This window comes from Corapipo altera, unplaced genomic scaffold (genome assembly GCF_003945725.1).
Source record: "Corapipo altera isolate COAL_440 unplaced genomic scaffold, ASM394572v1 0, whole genome shotgun sequence".
NCBI classification, from domain to species: Eukaryota; Metazoa; Chordata; class Aves; order Passeriformes; family Pipridae; genus Corapipo; species Corapipo altera.
The window spans coordinates 15,058,838-15,084,399 of record NW_020884872.1 but is presented as its reverse complement, the minus strand read 5'-3'; the positions used below and the strand labels follow the sequence as shown (position 1 = coordinate 15,084,399).

At 41.0% G+C, this 25,562-nt stretch overlaps 1 protein-coding gene across 9 annotated transcripts in view; it reads right to left on the bottom strand.

The window, feature by feature from the left end:
* Window positions 1–12,962: 12,962 nt before the first annotated feature.
* SH3KBP1 (SH3 domain containing kinase binding protein 1) overlaps window positions 12,963–25,562 on the bottom strand; it is a 217,612-nt gene continuing 205,012 nt past the window's right edge. For 7 of the 9 annotated variants that reach the window (XM_027637714.1, XM_027637744.1, XM_027637733.1 and 4 more), the window contains 5 exons: window positions 23,893–24,002; window positions 22,458–22,583; window positions 17,526–17,797; window positions 16,076–16,139; window positions 12,963–14,028 (listed from right to left, as the gene is read on the bottom strand). In XM_027637714.1, the coding sequence (XP_027493515.1) occupies window positions 13,987–14,028; window positions 16,076–16,139; window positions 17,526–17,797; window positions 22,458–22,583; window positions 23,893–24,002 (614 nt within the window). In that variant the 3' untranslated portion in view covers window positions 12,963–13,986. Of the gene's footprint in view, window positions 14,029–16,075; window positions 16,163–17,521; window positions 17,798–22,457; window positions 22,584–23,892; window positions 24,003–25,562 lie in introns of all 9 variants that reach the window. The other 2 variants (XR_003526718.1, XM_027637725.1) reach the window with 2 other exon arrangements.

The following is a 25,562-nucleotide window of genomic DNA, read 5'->3' as shown; positions in this document are numbered from 1 at the left end:
AGCGGCGTCGAGGGACGAGGGGAGCGGGCGGCTGCCGGCAGGTGCTCAGGCGGGGCCGCGTCCCATCGCAAACAGCTGGGCAAACTACGGCAACTCCCTCCCTCTCTCCTCCTGCCGGCCCTTCTGCCCGCGGCAAGCGGTAGCGTGCCCCGGCAGGCGGGCACGGACACGGGGCGAGGCGAAGTAAAGTAAAGGCGGCCGGAGCGGAGCGGGTCTCGGCACCGCCCTCCCCGGCCGGGACAGCCCGGGGGACGGGACAGCCCGGGGGAGCCCGGCTCCACCCCGCCGTGCCTTCCCGGGACAACGCGCCCCGCTTCCTTCCGCGACCGCGGCGGCACTGAGAAGGAGGAACCGCCGTCGGGGCGATCGCGACTCCTTTATTACTTCCCTTCCCCGCCCCTCTCGGGGCAGCGCCTCCGCGCACCGCCCGCGGCTCCGCTGCCTCAGGAGCAAAGGCAACTGCTGCACGTCTGTCTTTATTCCCTCAACTTGCTCCATCGCAGATTTTTTTTTTTAGCTGACTCTCCCTTCCCTGTTGTTTACACGAGTTTGACCACAGGCAGACTGTGTCAGAAGTTTGGCTAATAGTTCATCCTTAAATTCCTTCTCTTTTTCTTTTATTATCTCCCCCGATCATGACAAAATCGGCTCTTAGTAACTCTGTGGAAACTCCTGGGTTATTCACAAGGACAAAATTAATTTTAATTTCCTAACACATTTTTCTTATTAGCTGCACTGATGATGGCACCCTGGGGTTTGGCACTGCTGCTGGGCCAGGCACTGATGTGTGTGGCAGGAGAAAGTGAAGGGCTGGCTTCGCCTGGATAACTTCCCATCTCGGCCTTGTACCCCAGCTGTCAAAAGTTCACAGATACACCCTATGGAGACCACGGCCTAGTGGCGATCAAAGGAACAGTGGAAACGTGCAGTCCTCCACCAAGTTTGTATTTGAAGCAGTAAACATGTCTGGAAAGCTTTTTCATCTCGTTTTTCACTCACAGTGACAGAACAGGTTTTAAACTAACAGCATCTTCTCCTTCTGCTGTAGCTATCTGAGATAATTTTACCACATGCTGTAATCATAGAAACATAGAATTTTTAAGGTTGGAAAAGACCTCTAAGATCACCAAGTACAACTGTTAACCCAGGACTGCTGTGTTCACCACTAAACCATATCCCCAAGTGCCACATCCACACCTGAACACCTCCAGGGATGGTGACTCAACTGTTATCCTGGGCAGCCTGTTCTAATGCCTGGCCATTCTCTCAGTGAAGTAATACAGTAGAAGCAACAACCAAAGGCTTACAGCACACTACTTTTCTCTCTAGGCATGTGGCTGTTTGGGACTAAAATACATTTACTGATAGAATACGAGAAATTAATTGTGAGGGCTTCAGTTTAATTGTAACTTGCTTACAACTTAGCATGAATGGGCCCTGCACAAAACAGCATAGGTGAACTTTAAATGAGCTGGCTCAGCAGGGGAGCAAACACAAACACACTGGATACCTTCAGATAAGGACTGAGACCCTGGAGGGCCCCAAGGCTGCCCTAATCTGGGAGATAAGAGCAGTTAACGGGCTGCCCACAGGGACATGGAGAAAGAACCCAATGAGGTATTGGAAGATCCCAGACCATAAATCTCCATTGGACCAAGAGGCACCCCCAGGGCACGTGAAGATCTTGTGCACAGACAATGCCTCAGGGAATTCTTTGTTCAGAGTCCCTTTCCGGAGGCACCCACCTGTAATAACCTGACTCTGTCTCAGAACCCAGGGTCTGAACACTAGGGTTTGGTAACCGTAAAAAGAATTGTAGTAGCCAGTCTTCCTGAGAAACACTCCAATGTGAGGATAGCAGAGCGCTGTGCAGTGTTCATGTTTGCTTAGTGGCTCTTAAGGATTTTAGAGACAATGTAGATAAATAATTTAACAGGCAAACCTGTTTCTCATTTTGGAGAGTTTGGGGCAAATAAACCTTTGGATTTGGTCCACAGGTTGCAGGTGTGCGTGTGTGCTTTTTTGACAAAAGCACTAGTACATGAGACATTGGAGGAATGATATGGCCACCAGAGATCCTCCTCGTTCCTGGCAAATTTCCTCTTTAGGCAAAGTAAGCCTTTTTATATGTCAACTCTAACTCTATTGGCCCTGATCCAGTAATGCACCAATTAGCTGATGTAACAGCAGAAAAATCGAAATCTGCATTTAGAAGGTACCCAGTGTGCACACAGCCTCTGACCAACAAAAAGCACTGGCACATTAGTTTATAATCCTCCCCAATACAAATTCTACTTTGTATTTTTTGAATTATAAGAAAGTTTGGTTGGACAGCTGGTATTAAAGACTGAAATGAAAAGTACAGTGCTGGTGAAGGTAAGGGATTATTTGCACAGGAAAGTGTTTATCTTACTCAGGAACATTCTTAGGATTTTAGCAACAAACATGTAAAAAACCAAACTGCAGTGTAATGTATTCAGAATAATAGATGTATGGTGTGGTGCTTTCTGTAATTGTGAAAATTGTTTAAGTGGAACAAAAATGTAGGCTGGAATTGCTTAGCGGAATACCACTGAGACATAATAAGCCTTTTGTGCCTTCTAGAGATTATAAAAATTCAGTTTGTTGTATATCTAAGACATGTCTTCAGGTTTCATCTTGCAGTTTTTATCTCTTGGTGCGTTCTTAATTGCTTGCTGAAAGGTTTCTCTCTTGGTCTTGAAAGAGTGATAGTCTCTTAGTAGATACTTTATGTGATTATAATTAAGAAAATTATATTATCCCCTTTTCTTAATTCTATTCACTCATCTTCCAAACAGTATTCTCACTATTCCTTGGGCATTTCTCCTAACAAGTTATCACTGATTTTCAGTGGCTTAACCTGGTGCAGCTTGTTCAGAGTTTGTATGCTTTCTTTGAAGCTAGAAACAAGGAGCACTTTTAAATGAAAAAGCTTCATTTTATAGGCTGTGACTGTGTCTTCAGAAACTGTGGTTCAGTGCTGGTATGCCTGACATTTCCACTGAGCAACAGTATCTTCAGGTCTTGCAAGTCACCTGAGTGAAAATAAACGGGAGATTCATGTTTTGGGATATTTGAACTGTTTCTCTGCAAACCAAAAAATGTTAAATGTAGAAGAAAAAAAAATGCAACACTCTTTCCTCTTTTTGGATAAGGTCCAGGTGATAAGAAGAGCCACTCTTCCCCCAGAGTTGCCCATCCAAAGGTCCAGGCCACAAGTGAATATTGAGCTTTCATACACCTTTCCATGACCTTCTGCTTTTGCACAGAACCCAGCCTAAAAAAAATGAGCACAATCCAAGAAGTCAACATTTGCTCTTATATAGTAATGTAAAGATGATGCCACAATTTTCTCAATCAGCACTTTGCACCTGTCAAATCCACTTAGTGCAGAATATTAATTACCACTTCTCCAAAAAAAATAGATGTCCTTGAAACCACCTTTTTTTTTTTTTTCATTTTGCAAATCCCTGGGCGGCAGCAGCTGTTTCTCTAGACATAACTGGGCTAATGAGAAGTGAGGCCATCCTTTTTTTCCCAGGGCTACGAAATTTTGGTTCAAACTGTACATTTATATAAAGTTTGACTCCATTGGCAGATATGCCACCTTTTCCCCTGGTGCATATATAGATAGCTACAGCATACCTTAGCTTCCCTTTTTTAAAAGAAAACACAGACTAGGACTAGTGTCATAAACGTCAGACTGCAATTTCATTGCTCTCTAACATTTTCAGCTCTGAAGAGGCTCCTCCTATTTTATGCAGTGTCAGGGAAAGCCAAGATCTCTTGGTTCACGTAAGTACCAAGTAAACCAGAAGACACCCAGGTCCATGGGGAACCTGCAGATTTGAGCTGTTCTTCCAAAGTGCAAATCCACCTTCCCATGCCCTGTCAGTATTTCCTGAAGGCTGACCACCAGCACAGTGTCCTGGGCATCCATTGCACCTGGTGCAGAGGTGGCCAGGAATCTGAGCCTGGGCACTTGGCACTGACCAGCCTCAGACACATCCTGAGCCACAGCCACTTCTCCCCCACCCTTGTGTCCCAGCAGAGAGCCCAGAGCTGGGGCTAGGCAGCAGCATCCTGTACAGACTTCCCCAAGGAGAACCATTGGGGCAACAGCTGCCTTGCATTATCATGCATCCAAAAAGCCTGAATTCTGTATCCTAGATGTGAGATTTCTTTTCCGTATTGTGAATATCAGGTATTAGGGAGAATATTTTGATGTTCAAATTCTTTTCTGGCAAGCCACTGTACCAACCTTCCATGAGGTAGTGCAATTTGTAGTGTTAGTGTTTAAACTATTCCCAGCAAACATTTTGTTAATGGACTTCTTGGTATTACTACTGCTAGTGGGCTACCCCATTTATTTTCATTCACAGTGAGCAAGTCTCCAGGTAACCATACAGATACTGCTGTCATGTGATGAGGAGGAAAATAGTTAATTTCTTTACTGAACGAAAAGATAAGGTTTTTTTTTAAACTATGGACCCAGACAAAATACGTTTTCATTTTCAAGGTCATTATGTAAAACTTTACTAGAATTTAAATAAAATGCTGTGAATTCTCACTAAGAATAATTCTCCTTAATAAACTGCTTGGTTTTGTTCAAAAGTCAGATTAAAAATATTAACTCTGTACAACGGAATCTAAGCAACAGGGGTAATTCTTGAAGAAAAATTAATGAAGAGGACTTAAAATGCTTTTAAATGCTTTAAAAGTTGACTTGCAGCAAAGCAAATCTCTTTTGCAAGGGGGAAACTTGGGTGCCTCAGAGTCACAGGAAGTCAAAATACCTTGGCCACCAGACCATTGATGAAACTGGGTTTAGAGATCTCAGGGATTCCTCTTGCTTGTCTTTCAGTGGACAGTATGAGACCTCACAAGCTCATTTGGCCTGACAAAGAATGAAGGCAAAGAAAGAGACTGCTGGGTCAAACAATGTGATCCCTAGCACAGTTTCTGTTCAGACCCACTGTTTTGCACAGGGAAGCCCATTGCACACAGCATCTGCTCGTCACTACCCCTTGCAAATGAAGGACACGGTGACATCGTGTATGATGTACCAGGTTAGTCAAAGGGGGATCGTTCTCTTCCTTTGTTTTCTGCCTGCCTTGGAGAATGATAATTTTATAAATACGCTTTGTGTGCTCACAAGGACACAGAGCAAAATGTAATCAACTTCAAAATTGGCTTTAACTCCAGATTCCTAATCTCTTTAGTTTTCAGCACATCCAGCACTCTAATCAAAAGTCCTTGCCTTTGGATTTTGAGTAGGTATATGGCAAGTTTTTGGGAGCATGGATGATTAAGAAGTGCAAGCTAGCGGTGAAAAAATACTGCAGGTCTTCTCAACAGATTCCAAAAAACCAGAATTTCACTTATAGATAAGTGCATGCATTTCAAATAATGAAAGAAACTAAACCAACAAACCACCAGTAAATATCACAGCAAAGAGGATTAAAAAAACTCCCAAACTTTCTTGAATCTGTATCAATGCAGAGAGCTCATGCTTTCAATATAACTCAAGTTCTGCAAAATACAGTCTTTAATCAATTAGTCAAATAGAAAATTACTTATTTCCAGTTTTCAACACGTTTAAAATAACTTACAGTTTATATTTCAGGTTTGAGAAGACCAAGCCAGACCACCAACCAGAAAGACCTCCCCTAGATCCTGAAAATTCTGAATGCCAACTAAGATGACTAATTTTAGAGAAAACCTCAAGAAAAGCCAGAAAAATAGAAAGCTTTCAACTTAGGAGGATGGAGTCCTTATCCAACTGTCTATATAATTCTGAACTTTCGTATTCAATACTATATTTTAATACTTAACAATATTAGCCCTAGATTTCTTCACTCATACAGCATCTTGACATGATGAATTTTTTCTCTTTTGCTGTCCTAAACCTAACAGGTTGCTTGGGTTACATCTCTCTCCAATTTAGCAGGTCCTAGGGTGAAAAATAAACACTTCCTTGGGGAATGAGAAGCAGCTTCAAGAGATAGGGTTTAAAATGTTTGCATGGGCAGAAGATTAAATACTCTTACTGGGCCTGATTAATTTTCCTGTTTTCTGCTTGATGAAACTATCTTTGACTTCTTTATGTGTCATGGCTCAGTCTTTTTATTGCAGTTTTTATTGCTGTTTTAAGACGAGATTGTCACTTTTAGCCTCTCTCAAGTTGTTTCTCTCTGAAGAAATATTCATGATAAGGGCCACCTTAATTTTCACTTTTACTCCAGTTAAGGAGGCCTTTTCTGTCTACTCATTAATGAAAGCCCAACAAAATTGTGACTGAAGACAATATAGTTATACATGCATATTGTACAAACAATGGAGAGGACTAGAATTTGTGGTTCATTTTAATTCACATTTAGGCAATTTTCATATTGCTGTAGATGCAGATACATGAGGGTACATGGGGCTTAGAAACTTAGCAAAAGCAAATCTGTCAGTGCTGCTTGAAAGCATTTTAAATATCTGTGATCACAATGGTTTTGCTATTACCACCTGGGACTGTGAGCAAAGGAATCCTGAAGAGGCAAGAACTGCTTTGCAGTGACAAATAAAAAAAACCTTCATCTATTATACTGATGCTCACTTTTGTTATAGGTACTGATGAAAGCTTCCTATATTTAGGCAAATATGGCAATTTAGTACAACTTCAATAACAATTTTTCAGTTGCATCTACATTTCTTCTTGTTGAGGCAGTCAAGAAATTGCGGCATTATTAAATATGAGCTGGATATGCAAAGGAAGTCTACCAGTGTTGAAAATAGGGGCTTCTTGTTTAAAAATGAAATCAGTAAGTAATTCACATTCATAAACTAGCAGTGTGAGGAGCCATGGGAGAAGCAGGCAGTAATTGGTAGGAGCACCATTAAGGCACCTTGTGAGACAGAGAGCAACATCAGCCTTTTTCAAAACCTCTGGCAGCTATTTTCTCTGCTTGCATGATGCCCATGCTTTGTAAGTGTGAGGTTATTAGCACTGGGTCTGACTTTAATATGTGAGTGTGCCTAGTTGAAGTTCTCAATACTTTTAATGATGGTACCTGAATGTACATAATACTGTGCACCAACCTACAGCTGGTCCTGAAGGTCTCCTGATTACACAGTGAGACCTAGGTGTGAGCCAGACACTTTGTCTTCTTTGCTTTGTCAACTTATTTATTCTTAGCTAGAGGAGTGTCACATGCTTGAGGCTACTAAAGCTGCTGCCAAATAACACACCACTCCTGTACAGTTAGAAAATGTTACGGGCAGATACATTGTCAGTCAAATGCAGTCCCTTTTCAGACATCTATCTGCCAGTATGATAGGAATCATTCCAGAAGGGTTTTACAAAGCCGTAAGCAAGACCTTCAGCCCATCATTGTGTCAAATCACATTTCTGTTAAAGTTGTGAAGAGTTTCTTCCTCCACATAACAGTGAAAAGCAAGTTAAATAATAACCCACTTCCTGTTCTATTTCTAAACACCTAGAAAGCACCAAGCATTCCTGACCTTTTCATAGGAACCAATACATGCTTTGCTAATGGCCTTATAATAGAAACATTTACCTCTTCTTTTGATTTGGGAAATTCCAAATGATAGCTATTTGAAGAAAAGAGTTGAGCTGATGATAGCAGTAAGATTTTCAGAAGCAGTAGTAAAAGGTAATCCTTTTTGTTACCTGACAGCCTTGTTTTCTCTAGAAGTTTAAATCCAGTTGCAAAACCATGAATTATTTCAGTATTGCTCTGGAGTGTTCTCAGCTATTCACACAGCAACAAAAAGTAGAATATAAGGTTAGTACTTTGTCACACACACGTGTGTAGGACAAACATCAGGTACTCTTTCTTACATCCCCAAATGAAAAGACCAACAAGGTGCAGATTTCCGTATGGCACACACGCACTGCTGCAGCATGAAGCCAACTTGAGAAGCATCCCATTTGCGTTCTACTTTAGAGAGGCACAGCAACATCTCAGTGACATCAACCAGAGCCTGCAGAAGGCAACTAGCTTACCTGAGCAGCATCAGCACCTGCACATGGGCTGAGGTGGTGGGCTGCACCCTTAGTTGGGCAGCCCCCTCCTCTGTTTCACAGGGGTACTAGGACATACATTTCCAGAGCAGGAAGGTGTCAGATTCAGGACAAGGGAAAGTTTAGAGCCTGAGATTGCTGGCTTTTATACTTAAGCAGGGAAAGGCTGAGGAAGTATGAGGCTTGAGTAAGGGGGACCAGTAAGGTGAGTGAAAATAGGAGTGGGAGAACTCAGGCTTACCTCAGACTTGCACCCAGCTGGAGAGAGTGCGTTGGTGACATTTAGGAGCTCTGAATCAGCACTTTAACTGAATCAGCCTTGTTGACTGTAATATATCTCAATTAGTCCAAGTCCAATATTGAAGCTTGTAGTTGTCACAGTAATGCAAGACTCTTCTTGTGTTAAGAGCGTCCCAAGCACAGGTTACACACTTGTATTTCTGAGGTAAGCGGGTTCTTCAGGTTAGAGCATCAGAAGTTTTGTGTTCCTCTGAGATCAGTGACACATGCCAGGAACAACTGTGTAATCACAGCACAAACATCCTGAACCTCCCATGAGAGACATGCCATCCATTAATGAAGTAGCTTTCTCCAGCCAGCACTGCTTTTGCTGGGTTCTCAAAATTTACATCGTATTTCCCCCTGCTTTGTGCTTTTATTTCCCAAATAGCTGCATCTGTGCTTCCAGTTGGGCTCAGTAAATTTGGCTCTTTGAATCCAGAGTAACCAAATTATCCAGCAGCAGCAATTTCCATGCAGGTGCACCTACTTTTCTACCTATCCTATCTTAGCTGTTGTTCTCTTTTTGGTGCTTTGTGCTAGGAGAAGGAGGACGGTGTACGGATTGTGTGACTGTGCTTTCTCCTCTACTTGTTGTGCCCTTCACAATGAAAACCAGAAGGGGGTAAACCAAGGTAATGGGTCACTCTGTAGCAGGGACAGCTGCCCAGCTTTATTTTCACCAGCTCTAAGAATTGATTTCACAAAATCCCAAACTCTTCATTGCTGTTATCTGAGGAGGTGAAGAGCAGCCTGATGGGCCCCTTTGCAGAAGCATATTTGCTGTTCACTGGCTGGGATGAAGCACACTGGGCAGAGCTTGTAGTACTGAAGAAAAGGATCTCCCACAGCAAGCGAAAATGCTGGGTCTGGACTCAGTAAAGTGAACAGGTTTTATTAGAGATAGTTTTGAGAACAGATACTTCTTTAATGCTCTGATATTCTAAATTGCTTTTGAAGTCTAATTCTTATCTAATTTGCTTTGGCGTTCTAATTTTCAAGTTTTTTTCTCCTCCAGGAGAAACAGCCTATTACAAGTTTTAAGATCATACTGATAAATGCCAATTTTGTTTTCCTGTGACTATAATCATCTACATTCTCCAGTTGCTTTTCCTACCTGAAAAAAAAGGAAGGAGTTTGAAACCTTATTTTCCGAGATTGTAACCTTTACAACGTGTCAGGACAATTATTTTCATGGAGATTATAGTTAATTTTCTTGCTAAAATACACTAATCACTCCAGTTTGTAGGGTAGCAATTCAACAAAATTATTTTGCGTCTTAAATTTTTCATCCTACAGTGCTAAGGTTTAAAAATATGATTGAATTTCTAATACTTTAAATAAAAATTCTCAGGAGCATTAAGCCATTTTGTCAGTTCAGCTGTTTGCACTCTAGACCCCCACACTGTCCAGTAGTGGAACTGTGAGCACTGCAAGGGGAAACTCAGCTGTCTTGCTGGTTCAAGAGAAGCCTGCCTGTGGCAGCACAAAGAAAGCTTCTGTTCCTGAGGCTGCCACTGCTTTACACTCACTACCTGCAAACATTTGTGTCTGCTTGGGATTGGAAATTGTCTTTCAATTTAAACAAGATAACACCAAACAAGAATGTGTTGAGTGGATCCAATAACCTTCCTTACCTGAGTTGGAAGCAGAGGGGAGGATGGCCTGGGCCATGGCCTGGCTGACACCAGGCTGGTGGGCTCCAAGGCTGCTTATCCCCTGGCAGCACACACATCACTGCAGCTTCCTGATGGCATTTAAATAGTGTTTTTTGCTTTCTCAGTTGCTCTTTCCAGGCTGGCAAGTGCTGGCACCCCCTAACCTGCATGACTGAGGACCTAAAGAAGCTGGTTATTTTCCAAAGGCAGGGAATGACTGAAGTGGAGGGGCCACTGCAGGAGGAGGGAAGCAGCTGCAGGAAGCTGCCAGTGAATGGGCCAGGTCACGCACAACCAGCTGCTAATTCCCAGGCCAGCTCAAGAGGTCAGCTGAGGCCAAAGGTGCCAAGCAAAATCTAATTTCTGGCTGAAGGGTATTAATAACCATGGATACAAGTACCCGATGTTTAGTGGGAAGAGTTCAGCTCCACCTCTTCTGGCTCTTTTTAACCTCAGAATTGCCAGAAACCGAAGTCAGTGCTCTCCGTGCCAAAGCCTATGGGAATTGAAGTTTCCCAGCAGCACTACCACCCCCACACGGCTGAAAAGCCTCCTCAATGAAGACCTTGTAAAGTGGATGCTTGTTTCTACTTTTAAGCAAATTCCTGCCTGCTTTTCAAACGACAGCCCTCCTGTATGAAAGGTATCTTCTCTCTCACCAGCAGAGAGAGAACTTTCCTCATCAGTGCACCTCTGTCCTGTTTCCAGCTCCAGGGTTCTTATTCGGGGAAGAAGCAGACACTGGAGACCTCACACCTCTTCCTGGCACTGCAGAGCCTGCTGACAGGGAAGGTGGTAACCCTGCAGCCCCCGGTGGCTGCCCGTGCAGCAGGACAGCCTGGGCAGAGGGGCTCACACGAGTGAAACGATGCTGTAACTTCAGCAGAGCATGAATTTCTGAGGGTGTTTTATGTCACTCTCTCACCTTGCTTCACAAGTGCAACTTTCAGTCCTGGCTATCATAGAGGATATTTTGGATATTTTACACACAAAGTAGCTCACAAAATTTATGGCATATAGTTGTGTTCAGTCCTTTGACCTGTTAGCATAACAAAAGATTCATCTGAACCTTTTGCTCATTCACAATGGAATTAATAAGAAAACCACAGAAGATGAAATTTAAGTAACAAACTTAAAAAACCACTTTGAACATTTACCGTCTTGTTTCCATGTAGAACTTTTTTGAAGTGCTAAGTGCTATGATCGCACATTAAGAAATACTTGCTCCTTTTAGAGTTGAAAGAACAACAAAAAGAGAACACAAAACCGTTTTCTTAATAACCTAAAAATTTTCCAAATCAAGAATACGGATATTATCATCGAAAGAGATAAGCCTGATGTTTCACACCTGACTTTATACATGAACAGAAATCTGCCACAAGACTGGAGTGTCCATGTTAATGAAAAGTCATTTTACACAACTCTCAAACAACAATATTTAATCATTTTCACAACAAAATCACCTTGTAGCTCACTAGTGTTTTGTTCTTCTTCAAATATAAACCCAAACACTTTTTAAAGCAGCAGTTCATATCCACACATTTAATGCATATTTGACATTCTTTAAAAAGGGAAAATCCGTGTGTTATGTGAAATACTTTCTAGTATTATAATGAAATGCAGAAAGAAGAGCTTGTATTTCTGAAAACTCTCCTCTCCTAGAATAACCAACTTGCAAATCCAAGCATTTTCACAAAAACTTATTTAACTGTCTTTTACAAAGCATGGTATGCTGGACTCCTAACTTGGATTTATAAAATGACAAGTTATTATCTCAACAGGAGAAAAAAAATATTATAATCTGATATACGGAAACTCAGTTCCAAATTCAGACTTTCATTTGCAAAAAATGGAACATTTCTGAGATGTCTCATATTTCTGAGGTACAGCTCAGGAATCAATACTTTATTTACCACAGACACAATAGTTAATCTCTTTTCAGGGATGCAATTAGGAATCCAGAGCTGTTAATGTCTGGATAAATGTCGCAAATGTATGACTACAAACCCAAACAGAATTCTTATTCCTTATCCCCTCATTTCCTCCTGTTCTCCTAACTCTGCTACTAACTTCACAAAAACCATGAAAGTAATGTAGAAATCTTTATTGCTAGAAAGCTATGGTGGGACTCTCATTCTTTGTACAAAAATATTTGAATGTATTTAGAAATGTTACATAAGAGCATTTCAGTGATAAAATATTTTATTAGTGCTTCTGTTTGAGTACACTGAGGAAAGTATTGTGACTAAAAAAAATTCCCAAGGTTCACTGTCTGGTCTTTTAGTTTCAGACACCACTGTTACAATAGAAGCAGATGCTCTGGAAGAGAAAATCATCCCAGCAGCGAGGTTCTGTATTGCCAGTTGAGAGCCATAAAGCAAGATTCGAGTATGGTGGAGTGTGTATTTTATATATCTATGCATATAAAAAGGATTATGGGAACTCTGCCAACCATATGTGAATGTGAACAGCCAACTGCATACAACGTCTCACCCAGCTCCTGGCAAGCAGGGAGGTTAGTGTTGATACAGGATGTGCTGCTGGAGCCAGCTCTAGCATTTGGTGAGATGACAAATAGATAATTTTTGTGGTTTTGTTTGTTTTTTTTGTCACGCTGAAAGCATCACCTACATCACTCACCCACTCAACTTCATGCTATACAAAAATATCCATTATTTAAACACTGTGTATAAACTCAACAGAGATTGCTGACAAGGTATGGATACTCCGTGGCTAGTTAAGCACACATGAAACTGCAACCAGAAAACTGGGAGACCTTATTGTGAAAGGATGAAAGTAAACACAGAAACTGGAAGAAATGAAGTAATCATCAGGTAGAACAAAATATTGAGAAGAAAGTCCTGCTGCAAAAAACAGGACTATGAGGTGTATCAGCTTGTAAGTGTACAATATAATGGAGCAAACAATACCACCTAAACAGCAAATGAAACAGTGCCACACGACAGAGAACCTTGTGCATGAAATAATACAAGTTTTTATTCATGTTTTATAGATTACTTTTATTTATTTTTGCTTTAATAATGCATATTCTGTTCACTCTGTGCAAAACTGGGGACAGAGGCGGGTGTTTAAATCATCTAATGAAAATCAAGCAGAGATGAACATTCAGGTTGAGGGAGAGGCCTATCCAAACCAGGAAAGCTAAAAAGCCACAGCTGCTCAAGACAAAGCTGCTCTCAGCTGCGCCCTTTTGTCCTGCCATCTCGCACAAACCCGGCCCTGCTGACTGAGCAGCTGTACACTGGGAAGTGACCTCCGCCGGACAACGGGGACAGGAGTCGTCGTGGTAGCTACATTAGGGAGACCTGGCCTCAACCGGCTCCAGTCAGTGTGTGGCAAAGAAAGGCACAAATCATTGCAAAGACCAGACTTCTGTTGGTTTGTTTCCTTCTTGTAAATACATTAATGTACACAACGCGAGTTTAAGTTGAAGGGGATTTGGGGACATAAAATTGCATATTTAACAGAACTTAAAACCATTAACAAAAAGTAGGCTGTTCCATCTTGAAGCAAAAATAATCCCTCCAGCCCCAACATTAACATTCATTCCTGGCTATATGCAGTACAAACATTTTAAAATCTGTGACAAAAGACAATTAAAAACCAAAAGTCAAAATCATAAAGCTTGTAAACAGATAATCTGAGATACACTTTATTTATGGAAAAATATCATCAAAATAGTACCACTATGGATTAAACTGCCTGAGTTTTCATTTCACCTAGGATCTTGAAGTAGAGAACCTTTAGCACAAGAAGATCAATTTCAGTCACAACTAGTGCTGCACAGCACAGCTTTGGGTGGAAATTTTGTCTTCATTGGTATTTTTGTTGTGCTATCAAAAACTGTTGTGCTAATCCTTCAAATAAAGGGATGTTGAGGCAATTCTTAAATCATTTGGCACAAAGTTATTTTGGCTGGGGCATAAATTTGAGTCTCAGTCATGAAGAATAATGCAACATTCCACTATCAAGTATTCATTTTGATTGAAGAGCTTTCTTTATGTCATTAACTTCCATCTGAAAACAAACAGAAAAAAGTATTTGTGATTAAATTAGATGCTTCAGCAAACTGAGACACAGTTGGTGCCACTTGAAAAGCACATGTTCCATCACATCCACAGGTGTCAAGTACGGGTTTTATACTACTCTTATTTCCACAGATTTCAGAAATTGGGGTGTCCTTCTCAGCTGCATAAGATGACCATTCATGGCTTCCTCCCCTCAGAGCCTGACAAGTATAGTCATTGAATGTAATCCAAGACCTTTCAATCTCTTCAAATTACAACTTTTACAAGCTACTCAGCTCACTGCCTAGAATTACTTGCAGAATGAGCATTGTGTCCGCACTGCACTTAGAGCTGGTACAAGTAAACTGCACTGCTGGCAATGAGCACTGGTAGCTGAGGAACAAAACTGATCTCTCTCCTATAGGGATGGTTCTTGCTGCAGGGATGGTGGTTGCCTTCTACACCCATCAAGCCTGTGCCCAGGCACTTTAAGTGCTCTGATGGATATACAGATGTGGTAAAAGGACGTGGCTGAAACCATCATCAGCCCTAGTTGCACACTTGGCCCCTCTGACAGACACTGAAAACCCTAAGGCAGGGGTATACTAGATTTATTCAAACACACTCACAGTGTTCAAACTGCACCCTCATCAAGGCAGTCTTCTTTAATGCATGTGCTACTTCCTGATGATCAGAGCTCTAAAACTAATGCAATTTTTATTTATTAACTCTTATCTTTTTGTAAAGCTAATAATGCCATCTTGGCTAGCATTTGAACACTTACTAGTATGAACAACACTTGAACTGGAGTAAAAGCATTCAGCTATAAGATCATAATTTTAAACCCATCAGTGCAGGCCTCTATAAAGATGTAAAGTTATCCTTGGAGGTAGAATCAAGACCTCTGGATAGTCTGTCCTGTTAGACTAAATCAATAACAGCTATTGAAAATGTTCCTTGATTATCTGAATAAATTTCAGTTTTAGCTGAACATGAATTGTGTTTTATTAGAAGACATGTTCCTATGTGGTACATAAAGTCCTTTAGGCAGCCCTGGAGCACAGACATTGATGATTCCCAGTTCTGCCACCCTTTGCCATGTTCCCAAGCACTTCACAGAGCGGGAACAGTCCAGTGAAACTACAATTCGATTTTCTATCCCTAGTACAAAGCACAGCTGACCTATAACATAAAAATATAAAATATAATCAGTACTAACGCACTTATCAAGTACATGGACTAGAATAGTATAATATAGCATAGTGTAGCAGAGAGTAATTTTGTTTGGAAGGCACCTACAATGACCATTTAGTCCAACTGCCTGACCAAGTTAAAGCATGTTGTTAATGGCATTGTCCAAATCATTCTCCAAAACCACAAAAAGCAGTTTCAATGTCACTCCACAGTGAAGCAGCACAGTTAATGATTCTAGCAAAGACCAAGCTCCATGATTCCCACAAGCAGGGCAGAGTGCTACCTGGCAAATGACTAGCCAGGATGATAATATCTAGAACTAAGGTACTGTACTGCTACTGTATGGTAGCAGTAACTGGGCTCTTAATCAGAACACCTTCTTTTATACTGTTAAGGAAGCTTTAGTAAAGACAACCTGAGTACAGCCTTTAAAGCAGACATAAAAATCCCACTATATGAAATCATATTTGAAGTACATCAACACTAAGACAAGCCTACTACAAAATATAAAGCTTTGGCAGGAAGTAAGTAATGTAAAAAGGCATGATTTCATTTGTGACAAAATCAAACAATTAAAACCAAGACTAAAAAAATATAATACTTTGAATTCTGTATTGTGTTTAAATTTTTTTTAATTTGTTTATTTGTGCTGATAAATTTTTAGATAATTATCAGACTTTTCAGTAAAAACCCAAACTGCAATATATATGGCAATGATATGAAGGGAACAGGTATATCCCTTTCAGAAACATTAGTAGTTTTTGATTCACTGGAAATCTAAGTATCTTATAGCAGAGTTTTCTCTCCCATATATGAGGCCAAATCAAACCTGCCAGTACATCTCTAACATTATAAATAAGTACCTGCAATCGTAGACGGATCTTCTTTTCTTCATCCAACTCAGACAGCAACTGTTTAATCTCTTTTCTGTTACAAGAATGCAAAAGAAGCTTGGAATGAAAATTACTGAACTAATAAAATACAAAAACTCATCTCTTGGAGAGGTATTTTCCCTGCTTCACTAGTTATTCTTTTTCCTCTGAACAACTAACTAAAGTCATCACACTCTTGTATACTGTAGGCTATACTACAGAGCCCCCCACATCCCACAGGGCTAATGAATAATAAATTTCCACCTAATAGACCTGCATCCATAGGCTTTGCTCTGGACTAGCTGTATCAACACTGTATCAGCACCCAGTTGCCTTTTTTTCCCTACAAAATGTAGATGGATTAACTGTTTGTGGGTTATAGGAACTGGTAACACAAATCCTGCCCGTCCTATCACATACTTAAGCCACTTAAAAGCTGCTTATGCCAGCAATACAACATAACCTTCAACTTCATTTACAAGACTGAATGATCCCAAATATACATTTTCTGTCATTCCTCTTTGTTGGGAAGGGGAACATAGCTATAAGGAGCAGACACGTTCTCATGTTCCCACTGTGATCTCACCTTACGACAGAAACCAGTAGGTGGAAGCTGCCCTTGCAAGAAGGGGAGACTGGAGGAGCAGGGGTCAGCCTAAGAGGCGAAGCCGTGGGGCTTGCTGGCTACATCCAGCTTGAACCATGCCCTCCCGCATCTTCTCCCAAACTCTCCGCACACCTCTGATCCGCCACAGTCTCTGCACGCTGCTTCCCCTTTTCTTTTTCCTGCCTGGGCTACACACAACTGACAATGTAAGTGAAGGTTTAGCTTCCAAAGCATTAAATATTCTCAGGAACAGCAAAAGCTACATGCCAGCCCCAGTTTCTCCTAAGAAATGAGCAACCTAAAGAAAATAAAGATGCCCAAAACTAAAATAGTAAAGATTTGGGGCCATAACCATAAAGGTCTTCAAAGGTCCTAATCACAATTCAATTACTACTTTTGTAACATGAGCTTCCTGGGAAAATGTGCTGAAGGTCAAACAACAAATTGATTTAATAACTTTAGGAACTTGTAGTAATTTGTACTACAATTAAAACAAATGCACCCCTTTTATTATGATCAATCCACATGAGTTCCCAAATAGTTACTGGCAAATAAAACAACATAAGAACCTTATTCACTGTTTACAGCTTGTAACTTAATTTTTTTAACACCCCATAAACATCTGCTTATGTCATAACTCAGGGGAAAAAAAAGGTTTATGGGTGGATAGTGCCGGTCTGTTTTCCTGAGGTTCTCACCCCTGAATATGTTCTGTCACATGAAAATCACTCACGAACACATAGACAAACTGTGCAGAGTAACACACATCAAGGCAAGCCACCACTGTGCACAAATGGATACATCCCACCAATAGCTGTGATTTGCAGAACTTACTTTTGCTGGTCTTTCATGGTTTCAATGATGGTTCTTAGCTCCCTAACTTGTGTTCTCAGCTCTTCCAGGGCAGTTTGACCTTGGCTCAAGTGCTCAGTCTTTGGCTTTCCTTCAGTACCAAACAGGGATGGGGAATTTGACCTGTGGCCTGTTGTTCCCATAGCAATTGAGTGAAATCCAGGTGATGGTGAAGGGGATAGTGATGGTTGTACATTACTGCCACTAGCCAGACCTCCTGGTTTTGGAGGCAAGGAAGTTTTGTTATCAGACACCTGCAGCAAAAAGAGTAATATTCAATGTCTGTAGAAAGCTTTATGAAAATTAAACCTCTAACCAATGCCAAGTATTTAACTGCTCTTCAGTAATGCTACAAGTCCCACAGACAAACATGGACAGTTTTGGCCAAAGCATGATAAATATAACAATTAGTCATTATCTTTGTACATGTGCATCAGAGGGCGTCTAGTTGGGATGCAGAAGTTCAGGCAGCTTCAGTAAGACTTTCCATGGTTGCTACAACCAGTCAGCAAAAGCATTTCCAAGATCTCAGACCTAGCAGTGAAATAAACCAGGCACAGATGCTCAGTGTTTCTCTCAGAAGTTTGAGAGAACATATCTAAATCCATGGACATCTCCTACAGAGCACAAAACTACATGACCAAGAATCCAAGCTGTATTTTTTTGCAAACTAAATTTATGATCGCCAACTAACCACTGAAGGTATCTTCAACGTTTTTTCAAAAATGTCTTACATGTTCTCCTTAGCATTATGAAAATAGTAAAATATTCCTTTAAGTTTGCTTGTTGGTATGATATATACAGAAAAAAAAGTTCCATGGCTTCAAAATGGTAATATATTAATAATAAATAAATGTAACCCTCTGTTAACTGAAGCTTCCATGAATCCCCATAACTACCAATAACTTTTTATTTCTCCAGGCACTTAATAGAAAAACACATCATTAACCTAGTAACCCTGGTACCATGTGGTAAGCTATAAAGGATCCCATGCTTCTTGAACTGCAATCCAGTGCTCTATAATTAGACAAGCTATAGAAAATCTGAAGTCCACCAGCCATACATGATCAGCTACTAGTGAATACACAGTACAGTGTACAAGTGGGGTTGATGGAATTCCACCCGAAGTCTGGAAACATGGGGGCCTTGCACTCCACACCAAATTTCACGAGTTTGTGGTGCGCTGTTGGGAGCTCGGCGAACTACCATCAGACCTTCATGATGCAGTCATCATCACTTTGTATAAGAAGAAAGGTACTAAATCAGACTGCTCAAATTACCGTGGTATTACTCTGCTCTCCATTGCTGGCAAAATCCTGGCAAGAATACTCTTGAACAGACTAATACCCACTATAGCAGAAGGGATCCTACCTGAAAGTCAGTGTGGTTTCAGAGCCAACAGGAGTACCACAGACATGGTATTTGTTCTCAGACAACTGCAAGAGAAGTGTAGGGAACAGAACAAAGGTCTTTATGTAACCTTTGTTGACCTCCCCAAGGCTTTTGATACTGTGAGCAGAAAAGGTCTGTGGCAGATTTTGGAACGTTTAGGTTGTCCCCCCAAGTTCCTTAAAATGATCATCTCACTCCATGAGGATCAGCATGGCCAAGTCAGATATGGCAACACACTTTCTGAGCCCTTTTTAATTAAGAATGGTGTGAAACAAGGTTGCATTCTCGTTCCTACCCTATTCACAGTCTTTAGCATGATGCTCCAAAGGGCCACAGCAGACCTCGATGATCAGGACAGTATCTACATTCGATATCATACTGATGGAAGTCTATTCAATGTAAGGCGACTGAAGGCCCACACCAAGACCCTAAACCATCTTGTCCGGGAGCTGCTTTATGCTGATGATGCTGCCCTTGTTGCCCACACAGAAGCAGCCCTGCAGCGTTTAACATCCTGCTTTGCAGACGCTGCTGAGCTCTTTGGGCTGGAAGTCAGCTTAAAGAAGACAGAGGTTCTCCATCAACCTGCACCTCATGAAGTCCCCCATCATCCCCATATCACCATTGGCCAATCAGAGCTCAAATCAGTCCAGCAGTTTAATTACCTAGGTAGCCTCATTTCCTCGGATTGTAAGATTGACAGAGAGACAGACAACAGGTTAGCAAAGGCATATAGTGCTTTTGGAAAACTCCACAAAAGAGTATAGTGTAATAAACACTTGAAGATCAGAGCCATAGTGCTGTCTACTCTCTTGTGTGGTTCCGAATCATGGGTCATCTACCGCCACCATCTGCGTCTCCTAGAACGCTTCCATCAACGCTGTCTCCGTACAATCCTAAACATCCACTGGTCAGATTATGTGACCAATACATCTGTTCTAGAGCAAGCAGCAGTCACAAGTATAGAGGCCATGTTGCTGAGAACACAGCTGCGATGGGCAGGGCACGTCTCCAGGATGAAGGACCACCGCCTCCCTAAGATCTTGCTTTATGGTGAACTTGCCACTGGCTGCCGCAAGAGAGGAGCCCCGAAGAGGAGATACAAGGACTCCCTGAAACAACATCTCAGCCTCGCCCATATTGATCAACATAACTGGTCTACTCTGGCCTCCAATCGGGAGGCCTGGAGACACACCATCTATAACGCAGCTGTCTCCTTCAAGAACACATGCAGGATCACTCTCGAGGAGAAAAGACAATGCAAAAAGAACCGTGTCTTGCAGAATACACCATCTAAGGAGTCTTTCTGCTGTGCCTTTTGCAATCGGATATGTCTGTCTCATATTGGCCTCATAAGCCACCAGCGTGCCTGTAACAAATGTGGATAGAGCCTTCCCAAATCTTCGTTCGCGAAGCCTAGCCATGATGATGATGATGTACAAATACAGTTATCACAATGGCAAGTAAGGGGAGTCTTAATTATTTATCACACTGTTATCTGGCAATGCTAGTGTGTCCATTATATGACAGCTACCAGGCATATCTGAAAATCTGATTTGGACAAGAGTAAGAAAAAGCATCAGGCAACCCTCCAACTGTATCTCTGGAAAAGGGATATTGAAGCTGAATGGTAAATAGGGTAAGATATTGAGAATAAATAGAAATCGAAGGAGGGACTGTGAGGACTTGGGGACTGGCAGGGTGGCATTAGCTGACCAAAGTAACTGAGAGAAAAGGTAATGGACAGATGAAAATAAGAAGAAAGTGGAATTGGGAGAGAAGAGCAGGATCCACCGAGTTCTACAAAAAACAGTCTTCTCTGCTATACAAACATGATTGAGCAAAGAACCTGCGCTTGGAAAGCACTGAATACAAAAGGTGTTCTGCAGAAAAAACAAGTCTGAACATAGAAATAAAAACTGTGTTATAATCATAAGAAAGCTGAATTACTCCATTGCCTTGAAAACTGACTTAATGACCTTAATAATACTCTTTTAACATTTTATAGATTAGTTTGTTTGTTTAGTTTATTTATCTGGGTTGGAAGGAACTTTAAAGATCACCTAGTTCCAGTCCCCCTGCCATGGATAGGGACACCTTTCACTAGACCAGGTTGCTCAGAACTCCATCCAACCTGGTCTTAAACACTTCCAGGAATGGGGCACCATTTGTCTGTTGTGGCATCTGTTCCAGTGCCTGTCATCCTCGGTAAAGAATTTTTTACTAATATCTAATCTAAACCTACTCTCTTTCAGTTTGAAACTGTTCCAACATCCTCTCCTGTCACTAGATGCCCTTGTAAATAGTCCCTCTCCATCTTTCTTGTAGGCTCCCTTCAGGTACTGGAAGGTCACAATAAACCTTCCCTTCTCCAGGCTAAACAACCCAAATTCTCTCAGCCTTTCCTCACAGCAGAGGTGCTGCATCGCTCTAACCATCTTGGTGGCCTCCTCTGGACTCGCTCCAACATGTCGATATCCTTCCTGTGCTGGGGACCTCAGAGTCGGATGCGGTAGTCTAGGTGGGGTCTCACCAGAGTAGAGTAGGCTGTGAGTAATGTGTACCTATAAACAGATCTCTCAGGGATAATAACCTCATATATCAGTAGGTGCAAGTTTCTTTGGACTGAAGAGAGACGTCTGGCTGAGTCCAAATCTGGAGCAGGCGAGCAAGGCATAACTGGAGGCATTGATCTGAACATCTTATTCCAGAGCTTAACTGGATATCAGCATTAAATCCTCAAGCAGCTACTTTCTGATAGCAGTCATCTCATTTTACAGGAACAACATCTACAACTTTGCTGTATAACTTACAAATGTTGGCCCAAGAGTATTCCTTAATGCAAGTGCTCCCAGAAGAGGGAGCTACATAGCAAAACATTATCCTTATAACTTGATCACAGAATTGCATGATTTCATCTTTCAAATTCTTTTGTCATACTATTATAATATAATATTTGTATTATTAAAGATATCCTTATGTACTAAAAACAGCTACAACCTCTGAAGTGTGAGCTACGCACTCCTGTAGTATTTAATTATGTTACAGTACTCTACCAATATACAGTAGAATGGCACAAGCCTATAAGATGAATACAGTTATACCAGTATAAAAAGTGATTATACTTGCAAATTTAAATTCACATATTATTAGAGTGGGTCAAAGAGTTCTATTTTCTCTGCTTACAGACTCTTCTAATGTAAACTCAATTTACAGCTGCAAAAAGACAGGGTCTTTGTTTCTAAAATTTATTTCCCTAGTTTCTGTGATTCTGTGAAATGCATTTATGCTAGAAGGATTTTTTTTCCACAGTATGGTTATTGGAGACATTTTAACCATGCAATTCACTTTAGATTTGCATTTCAAGCACAGAACAATCTTTAGTAACCTTCATAATTTTAAGCTTCTTTAAGGGGCTAGTTACCAGGTGACTGCTGAATAAAACTTTAAATATTTCAGTACTGTTTTAAGAAATGAAGATGCACGTGATGAGGTTAAGCAGAGGTATTTCAATTAACTTACTTGTGATATTGTAACAGTTCTTGATTTCCTTGACACTTCAAGGGTTTTGTGAGTAATGGAAACATGTTCCTCCTTCTCATCTTCAGGACTTGGTGAGTCAAAGAAATCGGGGCTTGAAAGGGATGACTATGTAGACAAACACACACCACAAAAGAAGAAAAAAGCACAGATATCATCATTGTTCAAGAATTTTTTTTGCCATCATTTTCAAAATAGCAATACTTAAACCCAGGACTCTTTGGCCCCTACTTCCTGTTTTTTCCATCTTATTTTCAAGGCTAGACTGCTTTCAAAGCATACAAGAAATAAGATACGCTCAAGAGTTGAATTCAACATTAATGTACATGTTTGCATTGCATTATATCATAAGATGAAAGCACCCTCCTGTCCACGAGTAGAGCTGGGACACTGAGCACTGTGCTGGGAGGATGCCAGCACTGTCCCCTGGGCAGCTCTGCCCCGGCTTTGCTCAGTGCAGGTCTCACCTCGCTGCTCTTGAGAGGACCCAGCTGTTGCCCTTGCACGCTGCTGGCACTGCAGGGCTGCCTTGTGCACGGCCTCTTTGCAAAGGTGCAAAGAGGGAAGGTTCTTTCCACCCCTTGCTCCTTTCCCCATAGATTTGACAGGGGAAGGAAAACCTTTTTACTGTCTTTAGGTTTCTATATTTATGACGACAGTTAATTTTGAAAGCTTTCTTTTTTTTGTGTGTGTCCTATCAGTTTCACAATAATCCTTTTTGGTTCCCTCCACTTTGTTTTTCTTCAGCAACATGAACCCAGGTAACCGCCAGTACTTGCTCTCATTCTGATATTCCAGAATGCAAAAAGCATGGAAGCAAAGAAATCCCAAACTCCAAAGAAAAAGACATTGAAAAACTAAGAAGTGATTTCCAAAGTATAGTTTACAAAACCAACTTATAAGATACATATTAGAGAGTGAAATTTAAATCATGTTTATATTTAGAATTGTGACCTTAGTGAGAAGAAACACATGATAATTCAAGGAGAGCTGTTGAAGACTGAGTGGTCTGTTTGTCCTCAAAATTGGGTAAAATGTCCAAGAGAACCCAAGGGAAATGCTTCTTTTGAGAAACACTTTCAAAATCCTTAATAGTTAGCACAAATGAGTTGATTCCACAGATTTTTATAAAGGATTTTTCTGGGCTCGGTCATGGCTGGCAAAGAATACTTGGCAGCACCCAAATAAGGGGGTATGGATCTTAGAAGGAAGGGAATGTTTTAAACATCAGTATTCAAAATACTGGCAGCCTTTTGACACTAATTTTCCTGAACTGCATCTCTCTGCCTCATTGTACATGTGAAGGAATGGCTGTGTAAAAGTAGTAAAAACACCAGGAAACACAAAGAGGAGGAGAGGAAAAATTAGAAAAAATATTTAAAAAAATATTTTTTAAAGAAAAGGAAAATTGACTTACAGATGTGAGAGACTGGGAGGGTGGTCGCCTGCCAGTAGCTTTTGGTCTGGTTGTAGTTGGATGATTAAGCTTCTCAGCAATTGGTATTACAGAATCAAAACCTTCCAAGTCTTAAAAATAAAATAGAATTGATTTGATTTTTTGGCAATTGTCTTCAAAGGGAAAGATTCACATTTTTTTTTCTAATTTCAAAGAAATGAAATCCCATTTTCCCCACTGTGTCACAGTGTTCTGCACATGTTTAACCACCATGATGGCACTAAAAAAACCTGGAAGTCAAAGGCAGCTGTAATCCAGTCACCCTTGCCAAGAACAATTACCCTTCCATCTCAAACACAATGAAGCAGAAGGGGAACGTGTAGAGGAGCCTTGGCTTTGTTTTCGGCACAGTGAAAGCTAAATGACATCATGGGTCCTATGGCATGGAATAAACAGTTTCAAAATTTCCATCTGGCTACTGAAGGGGTTAGTAATTTTTTTTTCCTGAATAACTGGAGGTATAAGACAGTGCACACGTTGTCTCGAGAGCTGTCCTGTCAGTGCTGCATCTGCAGCAATTGCTAAGGGGAGTGAAGAATATGAATGATCGAGCTGGAAGAGATCTGCAGGTTCCCAGACACCTGCAGCTGGAGGCACCATAGTTTCCAGTAGCTATAGGTGAGAAGACTATCTCCCTCCAGTAGTCCAGAGGTTATGGTAAGTAAAAGCTGCAATAGGCTCCTGAAGCTGTACAGAGCCCAGGGAAAGCAGATCTGCTCAAATGCTGTATCGACCATCTTTATGGTCAAAGAAACGCAGTGGGGAAGTGTTTACTGAATCCAGCCACGTGGTAACATGTTTACATGAAAGAACGATGTGAGGGCTCAAGGAATACCACAGCTCATGATTACATGCCTGAATCAAATGGCTTAATACCATTCATCTATTTTTATGGGTTGTATCAGTTTCACTCACCTTCATTTCAAAATGCCCTACTGCGTATGTTAAGCAGGAAGGAGTCAGAAAACATACAAGAGGTACTTTAGACAAGATGAATCAAAATGCTTCAAAATTACTCTCAGATATGAATCAAATACAGGAATGATATTCATTATTCAGAGACTATTTTTCATTGCACACATGTAGGAAGAAATAGCTTTCAAATTACTAGTTCTGTACACTGGGTACTTAGTTTTCAGAACTACTACAGAATAATGAATCTCTGAAGATCCAGTTTTGTTGCCATATTACAACCATTGTACAAAACTGGAAAAACAAATTAATTAATGGGCCTGTGCAACTATATGCACTGAATGACGTTTAAATTGATTCCAAGTACTCATCATTTAGCAACTAGAAAGTAAATGGTATCAGACATTTCTTATTCAGCAATATTCTTCCATCTCCAAGACATTAAAAAAAGAAGAAAAAAAGAGAGCTCTTTCAATAGCCCTAAAATAGTCCAAGGTTATCCACCTCCAAATGCTAATCTATTTTTGGAGTGACTCTTCCTATATATAACCAGTGACCCCACTGCCCTTTACCATGTATTTTTCTCATTGCATTTTATTGACTGTTGCAACCTATGTGCAAAGGTAGGTCACCCAGTCTGTCAGTGGGAATTTGGCAATCTGAAGCCTCAGCTGTACCCAACATACCAGGTGGGGCTACAGCGCTTTGAAAGTAAAAAT